Source organism: Plectropomus leopardus, chromosome 10, assembly GCF_026936395.1.
Source record: "Plectropomus leopardus strain MGB_pleo_1.0 chromosome 10, ASM2693639v1, whole genome shotgun sequence".
NCBI lineage: Eukaryota > Metazoa > Chordata > Actinopteri > Perciformes > Serranidae > Plectropomus > Plectropomus leopardus.
Window position 1 is genome coordinate 22,242,763 of NC_142185.1, and position 19,676 is coordinate 22,262,438.

At 39.6% G+C, this 19,676-nt stretch overlaps 2 protein-coding genes and 1 long non-coding RNA gene across 5 annotated transcripts in view; 2 read left to right on the forward strand and 1 right to left on the reverse strand.

Annotated features, from left to right (window-relative positions):
• Positions 1-16,555, reverse strand: part of LOC121948801 (uncharacterized) — an 81,633-nt gene extending 65,078 nt beyond the window's left edge. Inside the window, exons 1-3 of the long non-coding RNA XR_006106187.2 lie at positions 16,417-16,555; positions 12,142-12,203; positions 3,907-4,008 (exon numbers count right to left, since the gene is read on the reverse strand). This is a non-coding gene — a long non-coding RNA (uncharacterized LOC121948801). The remainder of the gene's footprint in view (positions 1-3,906; positions 4,009-12,141; positions 12,204-16,416) is intronic.
• Positions 1,840-13,652, forward strand: egfl6 (EGF-like-domain, multiple 6). Of its 3 annotated transcripts, XM_042494268.2 has the most exons (13): positions 1,840-2,214; positions 3,934-4,040; positions 4,351-4,443; positions 4,622-4,741; positions 4,854-4,973; positions 6,644-6,778; positions 6,862-6,984; positions 7,459-7,521; positions 7,915-8,169; positions 11,610-11,684; positions 11,777-11,869; positions 11,966-12,228; positions 12,998-13,652. In XM_042494268.2, the coding sequence occupies exons 1-13, from the start codon at positions 2,141-2,143 to the stop codon at positions 13,103-13,105; spliced, it is 1,629 nt and encodes a 542-aa protein (XP_042350202.1). In that variant the 5' UTR covers positions 1,840-2,140; the 3' UTR covers positions 13,106-13,652. The 3 variants fall into 3 exon arrangements, with proteins under 3 accessions (XP_042350202.1, XP_087939429.1, XP_087939430.1); XM_088083303.1 differs by lacking the exon at positions 7,459-7,521; XM_088083304.1 differs by lacking the exons at positions 6,862-6,984; positions 7,459-7,521.
• Positions 16,523-19,634, forward strand: rab9a (RAB9A, member RAS oncogene family). The gene is made up of 3 exons (XM_042494271.2): positions 16,523-16,664; positions 17,004-17,123; positions 17,717-19,634. The coding sequence occupies exon 3, from the start codon at positions 17,756-17,758 to the stop codon at positions 18,362-18,364; it is 609 nt and encodes a 202-aa protein (XP_042350205.1). The 5' UTR covers positions 16,523-16,664; positions 17,004-17,123; positions 17,717-17,755; the 3' UTR covers positions 18,365-19,634.
• Positions 19,635-19,676: the final 42 nt, after the last annotated feature.

Sequence of the window (19,676 nt, forward strand, 5' to 3'; positions counted from 1 at the left end):
ACTAAATGGCACACGGCTTGTGGTGCTAAAAGAGCCAAACAAAAACATATGAAAAACTCAAAAGCAATGTTTGAGGTGGCCTGTCCACAATTTTACAGATGTCTCTTTTAAAATGGTGCCCTATGGGGAAAATGCTTTCTGGTCTGGAGGGGATTTTTTCACTGCAATACCATGAGTGGCCACTGGGAAAAAGTGGCTACAAGGCTGAGCTGCTTCCCTGAGGGCGTACTCGCAACAATGGAAGATGTAAACATTAATGGCATCCTCTTTGACTGACCTGTAATGTTAGCTAGCTTAGTGGTGCTGGGTAAGCTAGCAGTAGATGCACACCTCCTTCTGTGCAGTGATATTATTGGAAGGAGTAGTTAGGCAGAAGAAAGTAGTTCCTACATTAAACTTCTCACAACAAGGTCTGTGTATTAACCAGGTCATGATTTCTGGAAAGAAACATTGCTGTTGAGTTTTTCAGATGCATATTTTTGCACTTTAAGCACCATTGTATTAGAGAAATGGTGGACCTCTATAAGGCAACAACACAACACTCAGCAACTCACTCCAAAACAATCTGGATTGATAAATAGCACTACAGGTAAGAGGAAATGTATGCATTTTTTATTTTGGGGTAAACCGTCCCTTTAAGCTGTTGAGAACTTAAGACTTTAGTTGAGGTTCAGGTTTCTGGGGTTTGTCCAAATATTTTCTCTCTTATTAAGAGATATTACTTTCTGCCAAAGCTATCACTCAGTGGTGCATATTTGTGGCAACCATTGCCTGCTCCCCAGCAACCACACTTCCTCAGACTCTCAAGCGTCCTCCTGGATTTGCATTTAGAAATCGCTACATGTGGATTTTGCAATGAGTTGAGGGTCATCTGAATTAACGTTGTGAACCCTTTCCTCTGTTAAGGAGTGTTTCTTAGCTCAGAGTCTCTCCATGCACCTCTAATTTATTCTAGAGGATCACATGAGCAGAGCCACACCAAACTCAAATGTGTTTTATTTTTGCAACAAATGGGCAACACAATGGGAGTGTCCACACTGAATTTGTTTTAACCTCATGTAAACAAAATGAGCTATAACTAACATTTAACAGGGTTAAACATTTCTGCTTCCTAAAATGAGTCTTGAATGTCTGGCATAATAATCACAGACTTGTATTGTTGAGCTCAACTACAGTGTTTAACTGCAGACTTCCTTCTCATCTGAAGCTATTTCCACTGCAGTTTTTAAATCATCATCTTGAGCCTCTTTGGACAATGTGGTGGTGGGCAGACATGCGTTCGGAAATTACTTCTGTCACTGGAGACACATTTCAACAAAAACAACAATTGTAAATTAACAACAGGAGCATCACCTGTCCATTTCTAAGGCAACAGCTGATCAGGACCAGATGTTGGCTCTGACTTTGAAAGGGCGAAAACTCATTAAAGACGTTTATGACTGGACTTGAAATTAGCATGTGTGAGAGAGCGATACTTTATGTGCTACCTGGGAGTAAGACATCAAAGAGCGCTGCAGCTGCTAATGACAGGCCTATGCATGTCCGTACCACAATTAGCCAACTCAGCTAATCATGCCCCCCAAAACACAGCAGTTCATCGAAAAACTGCATGCCAAACTCATGTTGTCCCAGAAAAGATAAGACAAACACATTGCCCTGCATTCGGCATGTATACAACGGTATGAATTTCCTACTGGTGATCCACAGGAAGGGTTTCATGTGGTCTCGTATAGAGTTTCAGTAAAGAGAGGAGCACCCCTAAACCTAATCCCCACCCCCATTGCAAACCCACTCCTACCTCCAAAAGTCACAACCTATCCCTCACAGTGCAGTGTCATTTCGCACAGTGTCAACCCACCTCTGGAATTTCAGAGGAAGAAGAAGAAGCAAATTAATGGGACAGAGAGTAGAGCTGCAGCACTGAAGAGAGAGAGGGAGAGAGATTTTTTTTTCCCCTGGAGGAGACTTTGACTTTGTGCTCTGGAAATCCGGCGTGCCTTGTGTGAAGGCTCAACTAAGACCTGTTCCTGTCTAAGTATTTTAATGAGCGTAAGCCCTCAGGAGAAATAGTCGGAACTAATAGAAACCAAAGTCAGCCCCCGTGGGAAGCAAAGCTCTCCGGCTGCTCACGGTCACAGACATGCAGCCGTTCACCTTGGTCGGTGCTCTTTTCCTCGTGCTCCACATCTCCTCTGGTAGTGCAGAAGCCCAAAGGTAAGTCAATGAATTACAGAGCAACAGAGCATTTGATCTGTGGTGTGTTTCTACTCTGAGACTTGAGCAGGTGTAAACTTTACTCGGTCAAGAATTAAAAATATCTTCCAGTATGTTGCCAGATTCCTGTGTATTATTTTTACATTTCTATACACTAATAATAAAGCAAAAGTGCTACCAACATCATTGGCCAGTATACATTTTGGCCTACTTCCTGTAGCCAAAAAAAAAGGAATTACAACCATTTTAACTGCCACTTCCTCCACATGCCTTGACTTTAAGTGGAGCTTAATGTGTAACACGAAACCCCCATTTGACACTGAATTATGTGCTTTAAAGCTTTACAGGGAAAACTGTTGTTTTGACGGTATGTGCACTATGGAGCCCCTGGCAGCACAGACAGCTATGACAGTGTGTCAGCTAAATGCGGCACAGCAACTGTTAATAACTGAAGAGCACCTGTCACACTTAGGAGCCCCTCTCCTGGGGGCTATTCTGGTGGATTTCTATCAAGTCTCAGATTGCCCCAGTCCCACTGGAGCCGAGGGTACTTACAGGATGCTACTACCTTCTGTGACACCAAAACATCTGGGATATTAAAATTTGGCACCATGCTTATAAGGAGAGTTGCTGAAAGCTGAAACATCCGATTTGGATGTGTGATTCTGCCATGAATTTACGTATTGACTAGCTCAGATGGCATCTTAACATCTTAATTTAATTTACATGTTAAAAATACACAGATGGAATGTAATCTATATGTACTGTAGTTTATTTTAAATGCAAGGCTGTCTTGCTGACCTCAACTCAGAATAACTTTACAGTATACTCTCATCTGTCTCCAGGAATTGGAGACAGGTATAAAGATGAAAGTACACTAAAAAAAAAGAGGACATATGGTTGTGCATAAGGTATCAATGTGCAATGCAGGAAGTGACTGATTAGTGTATTTTTTCCATCTGTAGCCTACATCCTGTCAGCTGGCTGTTGCTCTACAGGGAGTCTACTTTTATCACTAAGCAAGACAGTGAGAGGACATTTTATTTAGGTTTTTGTTTTTTTTTCGTGCAACTACAATTGGGACCAAAATTAGAAGGGTGTCTGAAAACTACAACTGGGAGAGCTTTGTAAGACTGTGGATGTGTTGGAATATATTTTTTATGGTAATATACATGAATTTGTAATGTTTAATTAGTTGTATGTCATTTCATTGTCGTTACTGAGACTTTGCTTGAAGTTCTGGTGTGTGGGATTCAGGAGCATCTAGCAATGAGATTTCAAAACTAAAGCTTTGCGCATGTGCCAAGTGTGTGAGAAAACTATGGTGGCCAATGCAAAAAAGCAAAAACACACACAAAAAAAATGGCCCTATTTAGAGCCAGTGTTTTGTTTGTCCATCCTGGGCCACTGTAAGACAACATGGCAGAATCCATCTGAGAGGACCTCTCCATATGTAGATTAGATACAAAGAGCTCATTCTTAGGGGACGTAAACACAACGATTCTTGTTTTCAGGTGAATATAAACTGATGAAAATATAGTTTTGAACATTATATATCATTACTGCCAATAGATGCCCCTTAATCCTCCACACTGGATCTTGAAAGGCTAAGTTTGCTATCTGATGTTCCATGCATTAACCAAGGCAGGCTATAAATTTTCAGAGACAGTGAAATTACACATCTTACTGTACCTTCTGCTCCTCTGTTGTTCTCCAAAGGCACTACCGACAAGTCCTTACTGGAAACCAACCAGGTGTGTGTCGCTATGGCAGGAGGCTGGAGTGCTGCTATGGCTGGAAGAAAAACAGTAAAGGACAGTGTGAGGGTAAGAGCAGTCCAGATTTAGTTACTAATACTACTTTATTATCAATTTAATATCAACCAGGTTACACAAAATCCTTTTAAAGGAGTAAAATACTGTATAGGATCTAATTTACTGCCACTATACAGTGTCCTAACAATTGTTATTCTTTTCATGAAAGATATTTGCCAAAACCAGAAAATGTGGAGAAAATGATAGTCTAGATTGAAAAACCTTGCCTGCATAATAGAGATGTGTGGTTTGACTGTAATCCATTATTCTCAAACCGCTGATATTTCTGGTGGTATTCTCTTCATGTTAAATGTTTTACCAGCTCAGTGTGACCACGGCTGCAAGCACGGGGAGTGTGTTGGCCCCAACAAATGCAAGTGTTTTCCAGGATACACCGGAAAGACTTGCAATCAAGGTGGGCAGCTGGGTTCTGGAATATATGGGTCAAACTGGGTACAGGATGATCTAATTTTCAGTTGATAACTGGTTTTTGCAAGCTAATTTTAGGTGTGTTTTACAGTAAGCAAAACTTTATCTCTAGTGTTTTTTTAGGTTTTAAATTCGTGCTTGAAAAAAATGACTCTTATTTCCAGATCTGAATGAGTGTGGCCTGAAACCTCGTCCCTGTGAGCATCGCTGCATGAACACCTATGGAAGTTACAAGTGCTACTGCCTCAATGGCTACACCTTAATGCCTGATGGATCTTGTGCAAGTAAGTCCCATCGTGCTACTATTCATACATACCTTGGTGAAAAAAAAAACAAAGTTGCAGAGGTTGACCTTTTACGAATGTGTGTTTTTTGTGCTTGTGTTCATGCATGCAGATTCCAGGACATGCTCTATTGCTCATTGTCAGTATGGTTGTGAAGAAGTTCAGGGGGAGATTCGCTGCCTCTGCCCATCTGCAGGGCTGCAACTGGGCCAAGATGAGAGGACATGTGTAGGTAAGCAACCCCCCCCTGCACACACACACACACACAATTATAAACATAGTGACACTGACTTGTGTAGTGTCGTGGAAAACCTATGTCAAATATGACATAGGTTGTCATGAAACCTGACACAGGCCTAAGCAAGATGCAAGGACAGTGAAAAATCAGATGGCGCGACAGCCCTTATCTAAATAAGGAATAGAGAATATTAAAAATAATTGACTTTGGCTTGTTTGTGTATTATGGATTAGAAGGTTTTTTGATAGTGGAAATGTTCTGCGTAGATTCTATTACATGGCTTTTGCATACTTGGCTTGTAAATCAGATGGATGCAATTAAGTTATATTTCTTTCCACAAAACTGCTTTAACTGTGACAGAGGCCATCTGGCATACTGATCACACAGGGGAAGTAATACAATAGTTCTGGAGCATTAAACTTCAGAATTACCATTGATTCAACACACTTCATAACAGAGAACAGCAGAAGCACACTTTTCAATCTGAAAATATACCAAAAAGTACATTTTCCCCAGATGTGCTATAACACATCTGACAAATAATTGAACCTCAAGAGACATACACACACTTACTGTATCCACCATGAAAATATGAAGAAGTTTCTAACCACGTAAAGTACAAATTTAAACATGAGCTAACCTTTAGCGATCTTTGTCTGTAATAGACCATACAGACCTCAACCTGCTGCAGGCCATGACATTAAGTTGCATGTGAAAACCTGCATACTTGTAGAAACATATAAGTAAAATGACATAATGACATGACTTGTGACTGAATGAAAATATCAAGGTAATCTAGAGTCAGTGGCCCCTTCCCTGCTTCTTGCTCGAACCGCCTCATTTTCAAACTCGCCTTCATTTTGTTCTCAAGTATTGTGACTCTCAAGTATTGTGACTTTATCTTAGGTTTCTAACCAAAATCCCATTCAAAAACCCTTTGACTCTGAGACAAGGGAAGTGTAAGGGGCAGAAATGTTCACAGATTTCTGAATTTTCATCTAATTTCTGGGGTTCTCTCTTCATGAAATGAATGTCTCTACAGATATAAGCTGATTACTACAATCATTTGTTTCTATAACATGCTCAAAGGCATCACTACTGGTGATGTCATCATTAGCTTAAAATCCTTCTTGTAGACTTTTCCTCCTAAAGTAGTTCATTGCATTCACAACAAAATCAATACTTCTGCTTCCAGCCTAGCTGGGCACCTCTTCAAACATAAATTAGCAGTGATGCTAGTGGGAAACCAGTGAGGGTTCATGTTTATGATCACTGGAGTGAAGTAACACACTCCATGCACCAAAGATGTGGAAGCTCCCTGCTGGCAGAAGAAAAAGAGCAGCTGATGGTTCAGAGGAAACACACACTTGTCTACATCTGACTAATGAAAATAGTCAGCAGGACATATCGAGAAACTGTTACAAAAAAGGGCAAAAAAATCTAAAAAAATCATGGACTGATTTTCTCTATATTGCCTAATGTGATGTGTTGCTTAAAATATTCTCTTGTTCACTTGGGTTGCATGTTTTGCTCTTTTACAGTTTTACTCTCGAGAGAAGCTTTGGACTTGTCTCAGTACAGCTATTCATTTATAGTGAATAGTTCTAACATGATGAATATAAAATCAAAGGCCACTGAATTTCCCCTCTTTTGTTTCCCCTCAGATATTGATGAATGTGTAACTGGGAAGAACCTCTGCCCATACAACCGACAATGTGTGAACACCTTCGGCAGTTACTTCTGCAAGTGCCAGGACGGCTTTGACCTGAAATATGTTGACGGCAAATATGACTGTGTAGGTAAGGTATACAAGTTTGTTACGCAAAAACATTTGCGATTAATTCTGCTCCTAAAGGTTCAAATAGGCTTCTTCCAATTCCAGACAGTGATGAGTGCGCAGCCGGCACCCACAAGTGCAGCCACCACGCTGTCTGCGTGAACACTCAAGGATCCTACAAGTGCAGGTGCAAGTCTGGATTCAGGGGCAATGGCTTTGAATGCTCTGGTGAGATCAACGAACAACAACAAAGAATTGTGAATTAATTAGTTTTTTAGAAAAGCCTTTTGATCTGCAATAAAGCTCAAAGTAATTCAGGATTTCATGAACTCATGTCTAAGGCTTCTTCCAGATGAGAATAGTCAGTCAGATAGGTCAGAAGCACTTTTACAGCCACATATTTCATTTGAACTCCATAAACATCAGCAAACAACGGTCCTGCCAAGGCTACTTTCCTGCTTTCCGACTCCACTCTTCTTCACAGATGTTAGCAAGAAAGATCCACAGATTGAAAACACACCTGTGTAAATATGACTGTACAGTAGCCAGCCCTCTAAAGAGGGAGAAAGACAGGTTTTGCCATTCTCTTCAAACCTGCAGGCCCACATTACAACAGGTGAAGCCTTGTGTAGCCAAATGACATCAAAAAAGAATAGGCCAGGAGTTTCAGTGCAAATGAAGGATGCCTTTATGTTTTTGTAGTCAAGCCATTTTATCAGAGGTCGTGGGATGGAGACAAAGGCAGTGCAGATGATTTCCTCAATGGTGAGATTGTGTGGAATCCAAGACTCTGCTTCCGTTGTTCACTCCCTTCTCTGCAACTCATTCCCTTCTCCTGCCTCCTACTTTTGAGATCACCTCTCCAAACTCTGTCCCTTGCTCATGGCTGGAAATGTTGTATATGCACACAGCTTGATATTAGACCTGGAATCCTCAGCATGACTCTTTATATGCAGTACTTGTGTGATAAAATGCCCCTGCACTTCAAACACTAATTTAAGTCATGTCTAATGAATGTCATGCTTCACCTGCATGGAGTAGGATCAGCAGCTGCAAAATACATGACAGCAAACGCATCTGCATCCTGGTTAAACAATGTCTTTCCCATTCATGATTGTGGTTCCACATGTCTAATCTGATTCCTGTTCCTGCCTGCAGCCATCCCAGACTCCCTAGTGAGGACCGGTACTCTGGGAGGTAGGCTGGGCAACGAGGACATCAAAAATGCTATCCCTGAACCAGTCGCAACGCCGCCTCCTAAGAGCCGCCAGCAGCCTTTTGACTATGATGGAGAGGTCTATGTTGGCCCCGAGCCTGAGCAGAGACCGGAGGATGTATTTCCTGAGGAAGAAGAGGAGGAGGAAGAGGAGGAAGAGGAAGACAACCAGCTCAATCCAAGAGGAGATGTTTTCAGTAAGTGTTCTTTCGTTTGGGTCCCTTGCAATAATGCTGGGTGGTCCACAATGTATTAACCGTACACAGACTAAACAAACTCACTTGCTACAAAGACTCTGCTCTCGTGCCGACGCAGCATCTGAATACAATTATCAATTTTTCAATAGGCAGCTGACGTAAGTATAAATAAGCACGTCAAGTCTAAGACCTGCAGGTCTCCACCTCAGGCTCTGTAACCTTTCTTTGAAGGGTTGATTACTAACAATGAAGAAACATATATTTGTTGACTCTTTTTAGTGAACAACATGCATTCACTGAAACTGATTAGTCCAAGATGTCCCAATTTTTTCCACAAAGAACCACAAGCATTGTCACTGTCACGTCCTTCAGCACTGTAAAAATGGTCACAAACTTTAACTATATGTTAACTCTACGGCGCTGCTCCATGCCACGTTTTTCACACCCTCAAATCCTTTGTTTTGTTTGTATATGTACATGCACAGAAGACACACTTAAAAGCCAGAGCGACTATGTTGCAGCACTTAAGCATATCAATTTCCAAGTGCCTGTTTTTAAGGGCACACTGGCTGTGCGCTAACACTTCTTTCTAACTGGATGTGATGCGAATCAGTGACTGGAAATCAGATTGTTGCAGTGTTTCCCAAGAAGACATCCTAACCTGCGCCATATGTCATCAGACGAAGGGATGAGATGCTCACATTGGTTATATTTTAGTGAAGCTTTGTGCACCTCCAACCTATTTTCAAAGCATGACGGTAGGATGCATTTTCTTATGTTGTGTTCACACTACAAGCGACCACACAACAAGCAACAAGCAAGACAACAACAAGCATTACTGCAAGGTTGCTGCTCAGGTGTTGCTCAAGCACACAGTTACATTGTCAGGGCTTGTGTATGTTTGTTACTGGCCAAAAAGCAATTTTCATTTGGTGAAAATAAAAAAGCCTATGCTTTTTTTTAATGTCTGAGCCCCATTTTAACAACCCCTAGGGCATCCTTGTGTGCACTGCAATGTAAATTAAGCTAGCATAGCCTTAGCTAATTAAGGTAAATAACACAGAATGACAGAGACAAAACATGTTAGAGACAAAACAATACGATTGGTTGATGCTTCACCACATCATTGGAGCACTAACAAAAGTTGAGGCCAGCTCAACTTTGATATGTAGTGCTGATTTGTAGCAGCAATGAGTGCAGGGTGTCAGTTTGTTGCTTCATATCACCTGCTTCAATTGAAAATGACTCACAGCCTGTTGCTGTGCTGCTCGTAGTGTCAACACACACATCTGCCTGCTCAGGGCTCAAAAGGCTCCCCTAAATATTAGTCATTTGTTGTATATCTTGACAGTTTTTCACGCACCAGAGTTCTCTTGCTCACTCACTGTATGTGAGTAAGTGGTGTAATATAGACAATGTTCAGCTTTTGAAATGTAGCAATGTGCACCAAGTGTCATCACAGTCAGCAGACATCTTTCCTTTCTTCCGTAAATATTAGTCCATAGTCACCATGGAAGAGAAGTTGATCCTTTTAGTGCAGGGCATACACAGAGCTGTACGTTCTCTCCCACAGACAGTATTTTGATAAATACTCAAAAAACAATGCCTGGAAGAAGATCCACTACGAATTTGTCAGTTGATAAGTGGGCTATGGTTGCTTAACAATGTCAGCTTCAACCTGCCTCCTCTCCTTGAAGGGCACAAGAGTAGCACCCAATGCTCTGTGTTGCCTATTCCAGGCGGTATAAGACGCAGCATTTGTCCTGGTCCTTAGCTTCTTAAAATCTTTCATGATATCAAACCACAAGGCTACAACAAATAGAACACATAAAGAACACCATGAGAACCCAGCAATGTAAAATAAAAACATTATCTGAAACAGTCTCATCGATTATGAGACATGACGGCTTCTAGCACACGTCATTCACGCCTGAGTTGAGTGTGTATGCACAATCTGGCAACAAATCCAGACACTTTCATCTGATAAAAAGAGAAAAGAGGGCAGTGTGGTTGTGCAGTGGTATGCACCTCAATGAGAAACCCCATACATGAGGTTGCCTTTCACCACTGATCTCGATCTTTATGGAAACACCCGAGCCTGTGTAGGAACTCAGATAGCAAGAGGAGACAGGCCCCGAGACATCCATCACCTCCAGGGAGGAATTTTACTCTGTCGGCATGTGAGAGCCCAGGGATACAACTCATCCTGCTTCCCATCTCCTGGGAGGAGGGTGAGGAAGGGAGGGAGATTACTAAGCCTCCAAGCCTTTTATTATGTTTTCCCCAAAACAGCTGTTGTGCAAACAGACTTGACTCCTAGTAGGAAAGTCTGTCATCAGCACTCTAGACCTCTCTAACACTAACCCGCTGTGGCTGAGCAGGTTCAATAACCCCAGCTGTCACTCTTCTGACTTTCGAAGGCCGCTTGCCATGGGGGTGGTTTGCTGCAAGGGCTTTAAAATACTTGGGAGGGCTGTTTCCTAAAGTCGTAGTTACATCTCAAGACATGAGTGACAGCAGGGCAGGTCTACACCTGTTGGTAAAAAGGCTCTTTCTGGCTTTTGTTACATTGTGGAAAATCTCTTTAGGAATCTAATTTTGGAATGTTTTTTTTAATCACATAATTTTGGAGGAATTCATCGACAAAAACGTTTTTATGAGGCAAACATTTAAAGGGCAGATTTAAAGATATTTTGAAAGAGGGTCATTGTGATATAGTTGTGTCTGCTTTTAGTCATTTACTGTTGATCACATTCAGCTGATATATTATACACTCAGTTGCCAATTTATGGGGTACGCTTCGCTAAAAAGAACGTATGCCAGCAATAAGCTTTAGCTGATGTTGAATGTGAACATTAGAACCTTTATAAAAGTAGGATTCATTGAAGGATATTGTATGCAATAAGCTAGGTGTTACCTTAAAAACTGGCAACTGAGTGTATTAACCCTTGAAACCTGGAGCAACATCACTTCTCTTCTGCTGCTTTCAGATGCCTTTCACAAGTATTTAGACCTTTGAACCCTGAGCAAATTGGTGCTATTTCTTTTTTTAAAAAAGCATGGGGGAAGGCAATGGCTCGGTGAGAAATTATTAAGAGAAATTAGTAGATTTATAAAATTACTATTTTTTTAAAAGCTAGGGTAAAATACCAAGGGAAAAAAGCATGTAGTTATCATTATTACATATGTAAAATCATGCGAATTATTACAATTTTCAAGCATTTTTTCTAATTTTTTGTTTCTTTCTTTTATTTTAAACTAAACTTTTCAGTTAATTTTCTTGTACTTTTTACTAATTCGTTAATTTTTGGGTCATTTCTCCTTCCTTGGTCATTGCTTTCCTTCCATTTTTTTAAATAAATTAATTTGTGCAGGTTTTAAAGGGTTAAGCTGAAGATTCATAAATTCACTGTTGTTCTTTCTTTCATCTCTAAACACAGTATCGGAGGACTTTGAATCAGTGTTCGGCCCGGCCACAGAAGTCAAAGAAATTGAAATTACACCAGTTCAGGAAGGTAATCAAATATCTATTTGTGTGCCATATTGTTACATAATGACTGTTTATGTGACTAATATGCTGATGTGCTCCTGTAATTTTACCCTCTAGAGTTTATCATGGATTGCAACTTTGATCAGGGAGCATGTGAGTGGGTCCAAGACAAGACTGATGACATGGACTGGAGCGTGGCCTACCATAATGGTAACAGAATTATGATTTTTTTAACAGGTAACTTGAGATTATTTTAGTTTCGTGCATTTAGACTCATTCACTTTTAAATCGTACAAACTCTTCCAGATGCGGAGTACTACATGGCCATGAGTGGGCTCCTGGGGGACCCAGGGAATATAGCCAAGCTGAAGTTGCTTCTCAGTGACCGCGCCCAGCAGGGCAGCTTCTGCCTCACCTTTGACTACCGTGTGGTGGGCCCTAATGTGGGAACTCTCAGGGTGCTGCTGGATAACATTTCTTACCCAGTATGGGAGCAGAGCCAAAGCAGAGACCAGGGTTGGCAGACAGAGCTCCTCACTGTGGCCTGGAAAGAGGAGGCACCAGAATCTGTGAGTCATTTTATCATTTTTTAAGACAAATTATCTACAGATGATTGTCAAACTACAGTTGCAGCTGTTAAGGGACTGTCTGTTGTTTTTAAGAGGAAGCCAGTGGCTGGGGCGCGACTCCAGTGTTTTAGTTTTTAATCCTGACCCTCCCCAGAGCTTCATATGGAGCTTTTTTTTTGTTTTTTCTTGAGCTTCCCTGAGTGACAGAGGTGCAAGACGTATTTTTGGGGGAAAGTTTAAAAAGGATATGTGGAATGAAGCGATTTATATGAAATAAACTTTATTTGAAGCTTTGATTTGGTAATGTTTCCTGATGGAAGCATTTATTGCACATAATGTGTTCAAGAACTGTCAGAAATTTTAAAATCCAACAATAATTTCTGCATTTACAGTATCTTGCTCCAATGAATGGTGTAATTTTAGTAAATTAAAAACAACAACAACAAAAAATATGGCTTATGATGTTCAGGGGGTATTTAATTAAGTAATTAATTATTTTAAATACAGCGATAAAGTTATATGTCACTCCCCTCAGCTAAAATAAAAACCACAAGTGCTTCACCAGGGCACCAACCCACTCATGAATAATGAACAGTCCCTTACAGCCATAATACCAGCCAACTGAAGTGGAAGGACACAAATGTTGCAGCATAAGCCTATGCATTGATAATGTTGAATTTTTAACCCTTTTTTGAATTGTTAGAAAAGCAACCCTCATAATTGGAGTCTACAACCTAAAGATGCAGTGATACCCTTGAATGTCTTTCAGATAATCTTTGAAGCTCAGCATGGTAAAGAGACTGGAGGAGAGATTGGGCTGGACAATGTCGTGCTGACCTCAGGGCCATGTCAAGATGATGTCAGTCCATTCGTTTAAGAAGAATCCCCCCCCCCCCAGATTTACAATTTGAAAATCTGCTCTAACTGACACGTGTCAAAGCTTCCTGTTTCCTGTCCATATGGTCTGGAGTTCCTGAACATTTCCTCATGGTTAAGCCACAAGATATCCACATAAAGATACATAAACTCAAAGGAAGATTATGTACTACCAGTGCATGCATGTTTGCTTTATCACCATGCTGCTATATCAACTCAACTTGCTTTTGTCATGATTTTGAAAAAACAGTCCCTTACAATACATATGACTCAGATCTCAGGAATAGGTGAAAATGCAAACTTTGTCTGTTAGTTAGATGTAACAGTATTTTGCTAGTCCTTTGTTGTGTATGTGATTGCTGAAGTTAATAATCTATGACATGTAATGTGAATTTAGGTGAATTATATCTGAAATTTGATCTTAGATGAATAACTTTTTTGAAGGTTGGATAGTTTTTATGATAAAAAGTATCAGTGCATAACAGAACTGCTGTAAATTTTGCTTTCATATTATATTGTACTATGACATTAAATCTGTTTTTTTCTAACCCTGTCTAGCATTCCTTTTATCCCCATGTACATTGTATGATTGTACACCTCACCTGCATGCCTAATTACCTTGATCACTGTAAGTTTCTGCTAACAGAAATCTATTATCACCTAGACTTATCTGGTAATGGAAGTGAATGTGTCATAGACCAGTGTTACAGTGTGGACAAAATCAAAGGTAATATGACAAAGAAAGGGGGTAATTTTAGGAAAATCAGTCTGCTGATAGGAGAAATACCACCTCAAATGAACGTTAACTTCATGGATGCCAGGGCACAGAAAATTGATTTGACTCTGACAACCAAAGACAGCAAGGATTACAATGCATGTTTGGCTGGCATTGTCTATTTTTGTGTCAATAATGATGCTGTCTAATAACTCTAGGCTCTCTGTGGTAGTGTAAGTACAATTCTGAGCTATTTGTGCTTTACTTGATTATATTGCTAGATGTTAGAGGGAAATATTGTACTATTTGCAACATTATCTTTAGAATGCTGTTTATTCTTTATAGCATCAGCGAAAATAACGGTTATTCAACAAGCAAAAATGAAGGAAATCCAACAGGGCATCTCTGCATTAAAGACACATTTACTATAACATTACTGTAACTTACTTTTGACTGTAACTTAATACATTTACGCAAGCACTGTACTTCAGTATATTCTTATTTTCTTGTACTTTACTTGAGTATTTCCATTTTCTGCTACTTCATACTTCATTCCACTACATTTTATATGTGAATATTGCACTTTTTACTCCACTACATTTATCTGACAGCTTTAGTTACTAATTATTTTGCATTTAATTATCAATATAAAATGTTTATCCAAAAATGATTATGTATTATTGTAGATTAAACTACCCAGCAGTAAGTAAAGAAAATTAGCTCAACCTTTACAAGCTGAAAAGTTAAAGAGATGGACACATTATTTCATCTATAATTATATTCTAATAATGATCTAATAAAATGATTTACATCCATGGATGGAAATTAGGATCAGTCACCAGTCAAATGCTGGTAAAATATGCACGTAACTGCTTGATAGCTTCACTCACTGGCCAATAAACAATAGTCTACAATCTGCTGAGTGGCTGGTAGATTTAAGAATTGACCAGCCACAGTGGCAGGTCAACAAAAAAGTTCATTTCAGATCCTGTATGCACAGAGGTTTCACTCCATTTCCTGAATAAAGTTTAGACATCTACTCCAATACATTTCTCTTGAGCATTTTAGTTACTTACTACAAAACAGGGAAGGAAGAGAGGAAGGGAGGAGGGGAGAAATGGATGAATGAAGGAGCGGGAGGAAAGGAAAAACTGGATTTTGTTCTTTAAATCCTGTAAGCTGTGGAAAACCTTGTTTTTCTTCAAGTGTAATGTATGCTCCACTTTTAAGGTGGCGTGTTTCAAAGACATTAACTTTATAATTCTCAAATCCTGAGCGCTTGCTTTTTTTTTTTTTTTACCAGCATTTACTTGTACTTTACTTTTGATACTCAAGCACAGTAAATATCAGATACTTTAAGACTTTCACTCAAGTACTATTCTGAAAGGTGACTTTAGCTTCTGCCAAAGTCATTTTCTGGTAAGATATCTGTAGTTTTTCTCAGGTGTATCTTTCAGGTACTTCATCTACCACTGTGTAAACATAATTCTGAAACTGGCTATTCTGCATAATGAGTACTGTTACTCTGATACTTCAGGCATATTTTGATGCTAACGCTGCTGTCCTTTTACTTAAGTAATGTGCTTAATGCAGGGCTTTTCCTTGTACTTAAGAATTTCTACACTTCGGTAATGCTGCTTTACTGAGTACTTCATCTCCCACTGGTTAACGTTGATTATGTACATTTTGTTTCAACATACATGACTTTTAATTAAGTAATTTTACCTTGTGGTGTAACTATTTGGTGTAAAATTCCTTTCACACCTACAGTGAATAGTGCATGGATGAATATACAATTACTTTTGGTACTTAAACACAACAAATAGTTCAAGACTTTTACTAAAATATTGTAATAGGAGACTTTAACTTCTACCAACGTAATTTTTGATAAGAAATCTAGTTTTTCTCAAGTATGGCTTTCGAGCACTTCATCCACCACTGCCTATACATCATTCTGGAATTAGCCCTTCTACATAATGAGTACTTTTACTTTGATACTTCAGGCATATTTTGATGTTAACACCTCTGTCCTTAAACTTAATGCAGGACCTTTCCTTGTAGTAAAGTATTTCTGCACTTTGGTAATGCTAGTTTACTTAAGTCTACCACTGGTTAACGTTGGTTATGTACATTTTGTTTCTAACATGTAAGACCTTTTGAGTATTTTAACCTTGTGGTGTGGCTATGTGGTGTAAAAGTCCTTTCACACCTGCAGTAGATATACAAATACGACATAATTGCATGGATGAATAGTGCGAAAAGCAGCTGTGTTAGCTAACGTTAGCATGTTGGTATCGTTAATATAACTGCTTCCAACGTTTTAAGGTGAGGTAGAGTGGATTTTAACAGTATGCAACTGGGCAGTCTATGGATGTAACAGCTAAGAAAGCTAAATGTCGCTCTCTGGTGTCTGATAATGAATAATACAAAGAAGTAAAAGGTGTGTTACCGATGCAGAGACGCTGTTTGCTAACAGTCGAAAATGTCCATGGTTTAAAAGTAACTAAATGTTCGCTGACATTTTACCGAAGAACCATACAACGTCTACTTTACGAGAAAATATTTTGAGTTAAAGTTGTAGGGGTCTAAAACATTACCTCAGTGCTCGTTGGTTGTGTCTGTCAGACAAGATCACATGATCCGAGGCTGCCCGTCTGTCGTTAGCTTGTTAGCCGCTAACTGAGTTAGCACCGAGCCGTTGGGGTTCTCCAGGAAACAGTGCGACCTGACGTTTTCTCGAGCCACGCCAAGGCGACGAGCTGTCAAACATATGCATTAATATTATTTCAGTTATTTCGGGTTCTGCTTTACGTTTAGCCCGCAGCTGTCTGGCCCAAACTGCAAGGTACGTTAATAGCAATCTTGCCTGGAAGTAAACCTGAGCTAGCGAATGCAATACATGTCATTAACTCCAGCTGTGTTCCCTTGTTTTCCTTTTTTTTTGTGTTAGCCTAGCTTAGCTAACACGCAGCTAACTGATATAGACTGTTGTACTAGCATGTCACAGCTGCTAGTTTAATAATGTATACGCTGTATTTTAGAAGCTAAATCTTTAGCTATAGCTTGCAGACTGCCCACAGAACATTGGACGTTTGGTAGCACATTATGCTTTATTGCAAGGAGGCTTCTTAGCTATAACTGCTGTCCTGGGCCATCTGTTAATGAAGAAACTGCTGTGTTACAGCTGGTTGAACGTCACCTGTATGGCTGCCAACATCAACATTAAACACATGAGCATGTGACCGAGGACCACGGTATACAGCACATGATCCGGACAAGTGGAGGAGGCTAAAATCAATCAGGGGTGAGGAAAAATGATCAAAACATCACCAGAAACTAGAGGTCGACCGATATTGTTTTTTCAGGGCTGAGACCGATTATTAGTACTCGATGAGATCGATAACTGATATTTGGAACCGATATGCATTTGCAATAACAATTAAAATATTTCCATCGAAATTGAGAATTTGAAAAAAAAAAAAACCAAAACAAGTCTAACACTAAACTTTGTTTAGCAAATGTTAAATCAAAATCAAAATCAAAATATTCAGCAAGCTCCCAGCCACCTTTTTTATAAAGTGCAATGCAAATTTTAATAAACATTGAATAAATAAAATAAGCTCTCCCAGGGTATACAAAGTAAGAGTTCCTCCCATGCTGATACTTTTTGTTGCATGTATTGCAGACTACCTTCCCTGGCATTAGTTGAGTGTAATATGCACACTTTTTCATTAACAGGTTTTATTTGTGATTATTAAAATAAATGGCAGATACAGATAAGAAACAAGAAACTATGTTTCTGCAGTAAAACGTAAATTAGTTACAGTATTTCATGTCAAATGATTTGATAGTGTTGCACGGGTAATAAAAATACATATTTTTGCATCTTTCCATTAGGTAAATTATTTCAAAGTGGTTGATCAGGAGTAAATAGCCATGACAACAAAGACATCCCTGCTTAAAGTCATCCTGCTGGGTGATGGTGGCGTAGGAAAAAGCTCCATCATGAATCGTTATGTCACCAACAAGTTTGATGCACACCTTTTCCACACCATTGGCGTGGAGTTCCTCAACAAGGAACTGGAGGTAGATGGCCATCAGGTTACCCTACAGATCTGGGACACTGCTGGCCAGGAGCGCTTCCGCAGCCTGAGGACTCCTTTCTATCGTGGCTCTGACTGCTGCCTGCTCACCTTCAGCGTAGATGACAACCAGAGTTTTCTCAACTTAGGCAACTGGAAGAAGGAGTTCATCTATTACGCAGACGTCAAGGAGCCGGAGAAGTTTCCATTCGTAGTCTTGGGCAACAAACTGGACGTGACGGAAAGGCAGGTGTCTGCTGAGGAGGCTCAGCAATGGTGCCAGGAAAACGGTGACTACCCCTATTACGAGACCAGTGCAAAGGATGCCACCAATGTAGCTGTGGCCTTTGAGGAGGCGGTGCGTAGAGTGTTGGCTTTGGATGAAAGAACGGACCACCTCATCCCCACAGACACAGTCAAGCTCCACAGAAAGCCTCGCTCTGCTGCCACTTGCTGCTCATAACATCCAGGAGTTATTAACATTAATTTGCTGTCATGCCTGTTATGTGTTGAGGCTGTAGGTTTACAATGCTGTAGTAACATCTTATTTAAACAAATTATGCTACTGGCACTATGATTTATTATACTGTTGAAGGTTTGATAATGCTAAAAAACATACCTCTATTTAAAGAGAAAGAGGAAACACTAAATTCATCCCAGTACAATAATCATGAACTCAATGAATCATTCACTCAGCTCTGCCTTTGTTCAAAGTTCAGGAGGGCTTAAAAAGAAGCTATATGTTGTGTTGGCCCAAAACTTAATGTGGGGAACAAATAAGTCTGTCTTGATTGAACCAAAACAGCACATTTGAAAACTTGTGCTCCCAATATGGTTAAATGTTCCATTTTTCATTCATGCAAATTATATTGTGACTCCTAAAATGTGTACTACCTTGGGAGTGTGGTCATCACAGAGTTCCTGAACTTTGCTCCTAAATGTAATAATGCAGATACAGTGATGGCCTATATATTTATATTCAGATAACTGCATTATTTATACAACCTAATGCCCTTATTTCTGAGAATCATGAAGTAGCTCAGGCACTACTGTGCATAACTAACAAATTGAAGCTTGTCGTGATTATTGCACCTTTAGGTCTTATTTGTGCACATTCTGCTTAGTGAGTAGACTATGTGCTGGAAGCACTGAGGGACAATATCCCCAACAGAGAATTACTATTAAAGCAACGTTAACATGCATGGCATATGGTGTATTTAAGTTTCTGGAAACTTTTGTATTTTGTAAACCGTTTTTACCTTTAAAAAACAGCCTTCACTCAATCAATATTGCCTTGAGGAAAGGGTCATGAAAGTCATGGTTGAGTAAACCTTTTTCCTCATTGTTTGGTTCATTGTTTAAAATAATTACTTTGATCTTTCAAGCACTCTATTAACATTTTTATATTTGCAGTTCATAGTCTTTCCCCCATAGCTTAATATTCAAAATGCATTTATTTTCCTTAACTGTTTTTTCATTCACATTTCATTTATTTTCAGAGCTGTACAACTGGTATGCCAAACGATGAATAAACCCCCTGAGAATTGTCTCTTAAAGCATGTTTTGTAACCTGAAATAGTTGGTTTATTATCCCAAGAACTGAACTGAATGTTGACATTCTGCTTTGCTCTGAAACTCTGCAATGACATAATGACTAAAATTAAGAACCGTAAGTCCCTAACTATGTCAAGACACAAAATTGTGTCTCTTATTAAAAATGTTTTTTTCCATTATTGGTCAAGTTGAAGTTTATTGAGTTATGCCCTAAAGTCTAA